Source organism: Aedes albopictus, chromosome 3 (assembly GCF_035046485.1).
Source record: "Aedes albopictus strain Foshan chromosome 3, AalbF5, whole genome shotgun sequence".
Taxonomy (NCBI): domain Eukaryota; kingdom Metazoa; phylum Arthropoda; class Insecta; order Diptera; family Culicidae; genus Aedes; species Aedes albopictus.
Window position 1 is genome coordinate 346,535,070 of NC_085138.1, and position 11,504 is coordinate 346,546,573.

Sequence of the window (11,504 nt, forward strand, 5' to 3'; positions counted from 1 at the left end):
ACATCACACGAATGAAATCGCGTCCTAAATCCAACCCTTTGAACCATGGCTTCTTCGACACCTGTGGAATGATGGAGTGCAACCATCTACCCATCTCTCCATCTCTCCATTTGTGTTGCCAGCTGATCAAGGTCTCCTGACGGGCCAATTCAAAAAATTCGTCGAAGGCGATTTGACGCTCATAAATATCGCCTTCGCTAGCGCCCACCTTAGCCAGAGAGTCCGCTTTCTCATTGCCCGGAATTGAGCAATGTGAAGGGACCCAAGCTATGGTGATGATGTATGAGCGTTTGGACAAAGCACTCAAGACTTGGCGTATTCCTTTCAGGAAGTACGCTGAGTGCTTCATCGGTTTCATTGACCGAACAGCCTCCAGAGAGCTTAGACTGTCGGTAAAAATGAAGTAGTGCTCAGGTGGGAGAGTGCGAATGTACTCTAAGGTGTAGTATATAGCCGCTAGCTCAGCAATATATACCGAACATGGCTTTTGAAGCATAAAGGTGGCGCTATGAAATTCGTTGTAGACACCGAATCCAGTCGAATCATCGGTTTTGGAACCATCTGTGAAGAACTGTCTGGCCCCGCTAACATGCCCGAACTTACTTGCAAAAATTTGTGGAATACCTATGGAACGAAAAGATTCCGGTATACCGGTGATCTCATCCTTCATAGAGAGATCAAAATCCACAAGCATAGGTTTGCCCCCCCCCCCCCCCCCAATATTTGACGATTTTTTAATTTTCCCATACAAAAAATCAGCAAAAACAGGCTCTGCCCCCCAATAATTTGACCAAGTTGGCGCGTCTGATGTTTAACATTTTTGGTGTTTAAAAATATTATAACTCAATTGTATCATATTATGTTATAAATGCTGTTCAATAACTCATTGTAAAATAATTTAGTTTTTATTCTTTGACATTCTGAACATTATTTTACACAATTGTATCAAAATATGATAGAAACTAGTTTTCTTGAAGCTCAAAGTTATATCATACTGTGTTATAATTTTGATCTGATTATAACAAAATAGGTTATTATTTTGATTAGTCCGGTGTACTTTTTGTTACATCTAGTTTATAACATAATAAATTATAGAAAAATTTCATAACATCATAACAAAATGTATTATAAACTTGATATATTTTTCTAGTCGAGTATCTAATAGGATTGAGACTCTGTGCTGTGAAAGTTTGGAAGTAAGGGAAACGGCTTATTTTTTAACCCGTTTCTGTTCTAGCGATAGCTATGAACATGTGAATATACTATACATGAGTTGTATATGTATAGAGGAGGGAGAAAGTATATAGAAAGATACAAAGTAGGAGGAAAGGGATGGGCCAGGGATTGAACCCAGGACCTTCTGCATATGAATCAGAAGCGGTAGCCACTTGACCACCAAGCACGTCTTTTTTCCTGGAATTTCTTCCTAAACACCTTCAGGAATTCGTCCAGGCACCTCACTGATTTCTTCAGATTTTTTTCCTGAGATTTCTGGGGATTCCCTTAGGAGTTTCTTCTTGAATTCCTCCAAGAACATCATCAAATAGTTTTCCTGTAATCGTTAGAGAGATTTCTCAAGGAACTTCTTCCAGGATTCCTCCAGAAACTCCTTCGGGGATTTGATCTCAAATTTCTTCAGGGATTTCTTTAGAGATCCCTTAAAGGACTCCTTGTATAGTACACTCAGAAATTCCCCTAGAAGTCCATTCAAGGGTTCTTCTAGTTTTTAAAAAAAATCTTTAGCTGAACCCAGTTTGCCTTCGGTATTGGGCTTTTGAAAGATCAATTGTCTTTGCAATGTGCAGAAACATGCTCTAAGGCATACGTAAACGTCTCATGAACTGCATATCCGTACAAACATAATTTTCTGCAAAATATTATCGCAAAGTTTCCTGAAGTGGTTCCTCATGAAGTTCATTCGGCAGTTCCACCTGAAGCTTCTTTTGTGAATTCTAAGGGTATGCTGTATACCGAAAAGTTTCGCCAAATACACCTCGAAACGAAATTCCGCGGAATTCCACGGAATTCAACCAGGCGAAATTTATGATTTTTAATTCCGTTTCGTTTCGTCAAATTGTAAAAATTTCGACTTCAAAAAATAGATTTTGACGAAATTAAACGGAATTTCGCGGAATATCTAATAAATTTCGAAAACAAGTTCATTGTGTAAATTTCCTTTTTGAATTATTTTATTTTTTTGTGAAACTTTTGAAAGGGATTTACCATTACATCTGTATGACCAGGGCTGATTGTTGGGGGGGTGGGGGGTTGTGGGCGGTGTAAGGTGTGAGACCGGGGGTGGTTAATCGGGCTCCGGGCCCCCATATTTTAGGCCCCCCTACAAAGGTGTTTTTGGTTGTTACATATATATTTTATGTTTCATACTGCTCAAATACTGTTTGAAAACAAACAAATTTTTGTATGCTCATCAACAAGGGACCTTCGCATCCGCTCGGGCCTCGGGCAATCCTTGATCCGGGCCTGTGTATAACGAAACGCTATTCACGGTTAAGCTCTTATTTCTTTCGTTAATAAGAAATCCTGTAGAATTTTCTGGCCAAATTATACATATACGATTCATAAAGCTACAGCCCTAGGCTAGTCCCGAATCAAATGACCTGAAAATAGAAAACATTTTTAATTTTTTTTTTTTTTTTGGAGTGGTTTTTTGATCCCAGGTCCTCGGTGAGAAGGGCATGTACATCAACCATAACATCTTGAGTCCAGATTTATCTGGTAGAATTTTTGGCCATATATCTAGAGACGTAAAAACTTGAAATATTTTATGGCAAAGTACGTTTAATTGGCAAATTGAGAGATAAATTTGTGAAAAAATTACCACTTGTTTTGGTGGGATTCGAACCCACGACTACGTTATCGCTAGTCCAGCGCTTTAACCAACTAAGCTACAGAACAAGTTACAATTCTGCAGAATAGAAAGTCAAACTGGATTCGAAGCACCACCCTAACCGGGTCCGTCTTTCACAACTTCATCTCTCTTTCGGCTCTTAGATGCCAATCTCCCGCACTCTCGCGAGAATTGGTGTAAATTTTGAAATTTTCAATATGTGTTGTTAAAAATATAAAAAAAATATCTGAGATCATTTGGGCACTTTGCACTCTAACTCAGTCAATTTTGAACCAAATGGCTTGATTTTTTAAGGAGTGAGATGTGCAAAACTCTAAGTAAATTGGTACAATATTGACTGACTTACAGCTCAAAGCGGTCAAAATCGGTCCTCCATCCTTTGTTACCGATTTCTGTAACAATGGGAAAAATCGACCCACTTGCCAGAGACAAGAATTAATTCCAACTAACCACCCACATCAACCCACTGTGAGACTTCGCATGGAGTACTAGAATTTTTGTCAACACTAACGCCAAAAACCAAATTCGCTCCTGTCGGGCGAAATTCACGGTGGTAACACCAGGTCCGGCGGCGAAAAGGCGAAGAACGAAGAGAAACGAGAGATGTGGAAAAACGAAGAGGATTCGGGATCAGTCGAGTCGAGTCCTCCAAGCAAACGAGACGAAATTGGAAAAAAAAACTATCGTGACATAGGGAAGATCTGGAAGTCCCCACGTGGGTAATTCGAAGAGGACCCCGCGAGTGCTCGCGAAGTTGCGTCGATCCGGTGGCCCATTGTCGGAAATTGCGGCCTGTTTGGTGCCCGCTGTTTTTGTGAAGTGAGTGCGATTCGGTTAACCCGGTGCTGCGACGCTGTCTGGAAGTCCCTACGGCCACCCGCCGCCTGGTAACACACCCAGGACAAAGACAATAATACCACGTGGACAGTTATCCACAGCAGATCCCTATCCGGCGCTTGGAGGCCGCCAAGTCTAAAAAGTTCCGTGCCCAAACACGTTGTCAGGAGCCACCTGCTACGCGGACCAATCGTTCGCCACGACGGCCCAACCAGCGTCCAAGAACCCATTTCGACCCCTCCGGCCCGCCAAAGGCGCCCAAGCACCAACATCCTGTAGCCGCGCCGGCTCACATGCCAGGGACCACCTCGTCCACGACGGGGCCTCCACCAGCGTCAAAGAACGCTTCCGAACCCGCCGGACCACCAGGGGCGTCCGTGTAACAACCTACAGCAGCCACGCCGGCCCACAAGCCTGGATCCACCGGATACGCGGACCAATCGTCCGCGACAAGGCCCCCCACCAACGTCAAAAGAACCCCGGCAAGACCACCGGCCCGCCAAGGGCGTCCGAACACCGACTTCCGGCAGCCACGCCGGCCCACAAGCCTGGAGCTCTCAACTACGTCCGCGACGAGGCCTAACCAACGTCGGAAGAACCCCGGTAAGTCCACCGGCCCGCCCCGGGGCCCCCGAGCACCAACATCCGGCAGCCAACAAGCCATCGATCCTGGAGTCACCTCCGGAACGCCGGTCCGCTTGGACTCCGCCCAAGCCCAAGCCTAGCATCAGGGCAGCCTCTTGGAGTAAAGGTATGTCTCCATCGCCCCTTCCTCAAAGGGCCCCAACAATAGGTATCGGCCGCAACGTCTACTAACCCTAACCACTAACCCCAAAATGGAATTAAAATAACACTGTTCGACAAAAAAAAACTTTTGCCGTGATCAGAGACCCCATTAGTAGGGCATAAAAGCGCATGGAAAATGTAGAAAAATGCCATTTTCAAATCTGTTGGAGCACCCCTAGAATCTTTTTGAGATGAGCTTGCATTTTATTCATTTTTGAAGGTTTGACACGAGCGTTAGAAATCATCAAAAACACTTTTGAAATACAATATGTTTGAAATGCAATTTTGTGCACCGCTGAAATTTTCACAGTTCTGAGATGTAACTTTGATAAATAACTAGTCAAAATTTTAGCCTATTACGACGTTCCATTTCATTGATACATATCCGGGAAGAATCAAATATGACTTATATAATACAAATCCTTGAAGTTTGCTCTTAATTCAATAACAAAAAGCAAGCCCCTATCCTTATCTTATCATAACAAATTAACTATTTTACTTTGATTTGACTTCGAAATGCTACACTTATGATCTAAATAATTGAATTCAAATTTTCGAGAAGAAAATCTGGTCGATTTTTCAAATTACTATCGTGGTAAGCCTGTGTAAAAATAAAAATAAAATCTAATACATTTATATTTTGAGAGTACAAAAAAACGTTTCCAGTGTTTTCGTGTGTTGTCTATTTTCACTAAATGTTTCGAAGAACCTCCTAGCCATACCAAGGTGGTAAAATTGATAACTTTATTGAATAAAACATACCTATTTCAATACAATGAAGTGAAGCTGGCATTGCGTCGAAACATGGTTTAACTTCACGACTGTTCAAAACAATACAACCCTAAAAAAATGCAAGCCAAAAATGAGAACATTCTCCATTTACTGTTAGTTATCGTACAAGCACTGTTGTTTTCATTACATTTTAGTTAGTTTCACAATACAGAATGTGTATGTTGGGGCATTACCATTGAAGACACTTTTATGAAATTAATTGAATTTGTCATGTAGTAAAATATTTCCAATCTTAATTTCAAGCTCAATAATGTCCTCCACGATTGTAAAATTGCTTTATAAGTTCCAGCGGCATAGGGTCTGGAACCATTCGGACAGGATCACCTATTTTGGGCACTTGTGTCTATGACTCAGTCAATTTAGAACTGAGACACGATCAGATACGCACAGTATCTAGCTATGTGCAACAATTCAAGTCAATCGATTTGGGATTGACTGAGTTATAGCAGCAAGTGTCCAAAATAGGTGCTCCTGCCTAAATGGTCCTAGACCCTATTTGTTAATGTAGTGTTAAATACTATCTATCCAGAAGCACTAGGGCGAGTTCATATAATTTATTTAGTCCAAATAGTCCAAATTTGTTCCAATGCAGAGGTCGATGGAGTTTGAATATATTTTCCGCATCGTATTAAAATTTTTAAGAACATGGAACTGCTTGATATCCACCGGGCTAAGCAATCTGGAACGGTTACTTAGGTACACACCAAATCATTGAAAAGCATTCTCATCCATATACGATATATGGATATTTGAATTTGGGCACGACTCGGAATTCGACCAAAACAAAATACTTCCTTGAAATAAGTGGACGTAGTGTATTTTGCCTGAAATGTGATCCCAATCCATCGCATTCAAAATCGCAGTTTATTGGTATTTAAACATGATTATGAAAGTAACATTTGATGTCAAATGTTACAATAAACTTTGTTCATTTTCATAAGCGACAAAAAAGTATTTGAAAACTGCAATTAGAGCATTTAATTTATTTGGAAAAGTTTTTCCTTAAAACACTCATGCTGACCTCAATGAATTTATCTAACTTTTTTCCTGTGGATCCTTTGTAATCATATCCTAAAATTTCTCGTATAGCTTTCCAGAATCATACTTAGTTAAACCAGATGTTTGAAATACAATTTTCATCTTCTTCAGTCAGAGAAAACGAAAAAAACAGACGTCACATCTAGTGACCTAGTGAAGAACTTGTAAAGAAACGTTTTCTCCTACTGGAGCGGAAATCCATCCAATATTCCGAGGCGTTCGATGTATCCGAAAGACTGACGCTGCACGGCATAAACGCATAGAAGTTTTTTTTTAAATGGATATGAATATGGGCTAAAGCACGCCTAGGATTAGATAAAAAAAAAAACTTAAAAGATTTTCACTATATAAGTCAGAGTTAAACCTTCGTGGATATGTATCAATGAAAAGGAATGTCGTAATAGGTAGAAATTTTGACTAGTTATTTATCAAAGTTGCTTCTCAGATCTGTGAAAATTTCAGCGGTGCACAAAACTGCATTTCAAAGATATTGTATTTCAAATGTGTTTATGATGATTTCTAAAGCTCTTGTCAAACCTTCAAAAATGAATAAAATTCAAACTCATCTCAAAAAGATTCTAGGGGTGCTCCAACAGATTTGAAAATGGCATTTTTCTACATTTTCCATGCGCTTTTATGCCCTACTAATGGGGTCTCTGATCACGGCAAAAGTTTTTTTTTGTCGAACAGTGTAATTAAAATGTAACTTTTCATGGTTTTAAAATCAATTATTGAACTCTGGTACTTGTCCTTGCATGCGCAATTGCGTCGATTATCCCTCGTATCGTCCATTTCCGCTTTTGTTAATGTCCCCTAAGCAGGTGGTGCCGACCCTGAGAACCAAACCCACGGTGAGCTAGTTTGGGACGTTCGGACGTCCACTGCATAGGCGTGTGGACGTCATCCGCAGTTACACCTTGTTACGCAAAGTTGGGTACTTATCTGAAATGTTTAGACATATCAAAGTATATTTGAACACCCCTAGTCATTCATTCTGCATAAGACGCATGCGAATAGGAATTCAATTGTTAGTTTTGTGAGGAGATGTTTCCTAATTAGATCACCGAATTCATGAGTAGTTCTACTTTTCATGTGTATGTTTGTTCTAATAAATGTATTATTTTTGCATTTTAGCTTAAGGACAAGGTATTTGGAGTACATTGCTCAAAATTTCTAGAGCACCGTTTTTTAGAACTGTTGAACGGATTTGTATGAAAATGCATCACACTGTTGACAAACATTGAACAATTACCGTGATGCATTTTCATCCAAATCTGTTCAACGGTTCTTAAAAACGGTGCTCTAGAAATTTTGAGCTATGTACTCCAAATACCTTGTCCTTAACGAAGACAAATCCAATGTCGGGTGTGATGTGAAAAACGGTAGCCCAAACAACAAATCTATAAATGGAACTGTAGCAACTGAAGTCTTGAAGATGAGACTAAACGGAAACACCGGCTCGCCAGCGCTAGAAAAAAAAATGCAAACACGCAGCATCCTTTTTTCTGATCAATTTGATATAACTGCAAAATTCCGCGGAACTTTTTCGAAAATTTCGTTTCGTTTCGAAAAATACCGAGTGAATTCGGATTTCGTATCGATCTCACGAAACACTTTTGAATTTCGTTTCGTTTCGTACCGCATCGCATAAGAAAGTTCACATATCGTTTCGTTTCGTTTCGCTTTGAAAAAATCCCATACCGCAAACCCTTAGTGATTTCTCTAGGAGTTCCATCAGGCATTCCTCCAGTAGGATCTTATGTGATTTCGCCTGAAGCGTCTTCAGAGATTCCTTCTAGAGTTTTTCCAGTGATTCCTTCAGGAGAAATTTTCAGGAGTAGCTCCAGAAGCAGTATTCATTGATTGATTGATTGATTTGTCTTTATTAAAGAGACTTTCAGCCCTTGGCTGGTTCGTCTCCAGCAGTTTTCAGATATTCTTGCAGGGTGACCTTCAGAGATTTCTCCAGGGATTCCTGCAAGATTTCTTCTTGGAGTACACTCAGAGATTCCTCTAGAAGTTCAACAGTTTCTCCATCAGTTTCTCTGGTAAGCCCAGCTTGCTTGTATTCAGCATACGACAACGATTTTTTTTTTTAATTTCATATCTGTATAAATAAAATTTTCTGCATATCATAATCATGCAGCGCAGCTGCACAAATGTTTTCCATAAAACTATTTATGTTGTGACGCTTTCCTAGATGTGATTATCGAAAATAGAAAGGTTGCCAGTATATCTGTCCAAGAATAACATTTCGTCGTCACTGAAATCAAAAAATGCGAACCGAACACTTGAGTAATTTCCTTGACTTCTTGGGCACATAGTATCTTGGGACCGTTCATAAACCACGTAGACTTTTTGTGGGGAGAGACCCCCCCCGGCCAAAGCCTACGCTTTATACAAATTTTTAAATTTTTGTATGGAGGAAAGCCTATACGAGGGGGGAGATGGACAAAATTTGGTTTACGTGATTTATGACAGACCCCTTCGTATCTGTCCCCGGTAAACACATGCAGAATAGTCAGAGCCGGATTCTGTGGGTTGCCAGGGGGGCATGGCCTAAGGCCAACACTTTTCAGGAGCCCGCACAAAATCTCACTCCACGAATGAAAAAAAAATGAACCAGAAAATAGTAGAAACTCAAAAAGGTTTCATGATATAACTTTCACCATGAAAACATTAAATTATTGTCCACTGGCAAGATGTTTATAATGTTGTCCAGCTACTTATTGAATTTCAAACGTCCTCCAAAACTTGTTTAATTTTTTTTTAATCATTATAATAAGTCAGTCGTGAAAATTTGCAAAACATTTTACCGGAAATCGTGGAGAAAATCTTTATCTGAAATCTGAAGCATCTCCAAAACTCTTTATAGTGAATAGTAAAACGCTCCTGTAAAAAATTAGCCCAAGTTAAAATTCACGAATAAAAAAAATCGAAAAGTGAAACATTCATGCTGAATAGGGTATTGTACCATTTGAGCAGGTGTACCTATTTTGGGCACTTGCTGCTATAACTAAGTCAATTTCAAACCGATTGATTTGAATTTTTGTACAGAGTTAGGTACTGTACGTGCCTGACTCTATACAAAATTTCAAATCAATCGGTTTGAAATTGACTTAGTAATAGCGGCAAGTGCCCAAAATAGGTGCAGCTGCCCAAATGGTACAAGACCCTATTTCACTGCCAGTAATTTTCGAAAATATTTTTAAGAATGTTCCACAGTGTTCGTTAGTCAACTTCGGGAATGCCTGTCAGTATTCATTTTTTTTTTTTCAATTCTAGGGTTTGATTTTATTTTGCAAACTTACGAACTTTAATAGTCGGATCCCAGAATCGTAGAAAATTTCAGGGGAACTCTAGCAAGTATTTTAGACATTTGAGCATTTCGATCAGTATTTTTATAAAAAATATAGTTGAGTTATTTGGCATTGTTTCTAGAACTACAATGAATAATCCCTTATATGCATTCTGCCTGTTCAAAAATTGTTAATTTTCGAACAATCAGTAGATATTGACATGAATCATGCTCACAAATTTCCGATCGCAAGCGTAAATTATTTGAAATTTCAAGATTCAGAGTCGCTAACAGAGGTAACAAGTGAGGTAACGAAATGTCACTGATTATCAAATGAATTATAGCCAGGTAACAGGACGTGTTAACATTTATTTATCCGCCTTTGCTCGGGAAGGCTTAGGAACACCCTGTGGAAACTACTGTTACATTGTGTGTTGACAATGCAATGTACTACCATGGATGTGATCTTGGGCAACAAAATGTGTGTATGTAAAATAAGTTATTTGAATTAACATCTTTTTTCAAGTTTTGTGAGTTTTTTCATATAATTCTACGTATTCATGACAGTGGAAGCTTCCATGCGCCATTCGTCCTAAAGTAGAACAGCTGCCGAATCATTTCCCACGGGATGAGCCATACTGGCACGCCATCCGGGCAAAATAAATTAATACCTTTCGAAATGACTCACTGTTGTTGTTCACTCTAAACCCCCCCAGAGAAGTCCCGAGAAGGGGTGGCTCCAACGTACCTACCTAGTTAGCTTTTCCAGTTCTGAACGCAAAAGTTTATTGGCTCACGAAAATGTGGGACATTGACAATACATAGTGCCAACTACGGGAACAATCGCGTGCAATGTCGCATGGCTTTCACACAAACTCTCTCTCGTTTTTCCCACGGGAGCTGACCATCCTACAGTGATGTGCTACACAGACCCACATACACACCCAGTTTTCATCGTGATAACGAAGGGGAATTGGTATAAAATGTGCAGTTGCTGCAAATAAGTACTTTGAGGAAATATTTTCATCATCAATCACAGACGATTCTGTCAAACTTGGATGGTCGAACTTGGATTGTTCTAATCAATCACTAAGTAGCAACCACGGCTTTGATAATCAGCTTCGTTTGCCCTAGTACCATACTTATGGTACTTACGGTTAGAAAAACGACCTGTTCTATAAGAGAGCGCATTTTACCCCAATCTGCATCATCCCAGCGTGGTGGCACGGAACGTGCTGATGGAATCATCCTCCTCCGTTACTGGTTGGGGCGCAGCAGCGTGCTTTCTACCACGGCGCCGATTAACTGCTTTCCGGGAAACGAGCAACGAGCAACTACGTATATTATTACACCAAGAAGTTTCGCGTCTGGGCGATAATTATTTTCGCTAAATTAGTTGATCGGTTTGTCATACTATACACTTCTTCTAGGTATGATATTTCCGGCGAGTTTCTCAAGCAATAAATTGTTTGGTTTGGGGTTGGGCTTCCCAAATAATGGTTCGGTCCAGCCATCTCTGATGACGACGACGTCTCGGACGTCGTCGGACCGATGACCGATCGAAGGACAATCGACACAAGCAGCGACGAGGACGATGATGATGATGAAGACGACGGCGAGTGCGGTTGATTATATGGTATGTGTATTGACTTTGGTTTCGCTGGAAACGTCTATGAGTTGATTTATTGCTAAGCTTGGTTTGCTTGTAAAGGAAACAGTTTGGGTTTCATGCAAATATGATAGACTGATAGATTCAATTTGGTGGTTTTCTCAAAGGGTAGCATTGATTATACCGAGTATTTTTCTCGAAGTCTACTGCATAGCACAGTCATAAATTTCCCCCATTAACTAGATAAGTTCATCAAACGAAATTGATCCAATAAA

The 11,504-nt window shown here is 40.1% G+C and overlaps 1 protein-coding gene across 1 annotated transcript in view; it reads left to right on the forward strand.

Moving 5' to 3' along the window:
- Positions 1 to 11,249, forward strand: part of LOC134290878 (proline-rich protein 2-like) — a 93,044-nt gene extending 81,795 nt beyond the window's left edge. Inside the window, exons 2-3 of the mRNA XM_062858094.1 lie at positions 4,007 to 4,457; positions 11,131 to 11,249. Of these exons, the coding sequence (XP_062714078.1) occupies positions 4,007 to 4,457; positions 11,131 to 11,249 (570 nt within the window). The remainder of the gene's footprint in view (positions 1 to 4,006; positions 4,458 to 11,130) is intronic.
- The last annotated feature ends 255 nt before the right edge of the window (positions 11,250 to 11,504 follow it).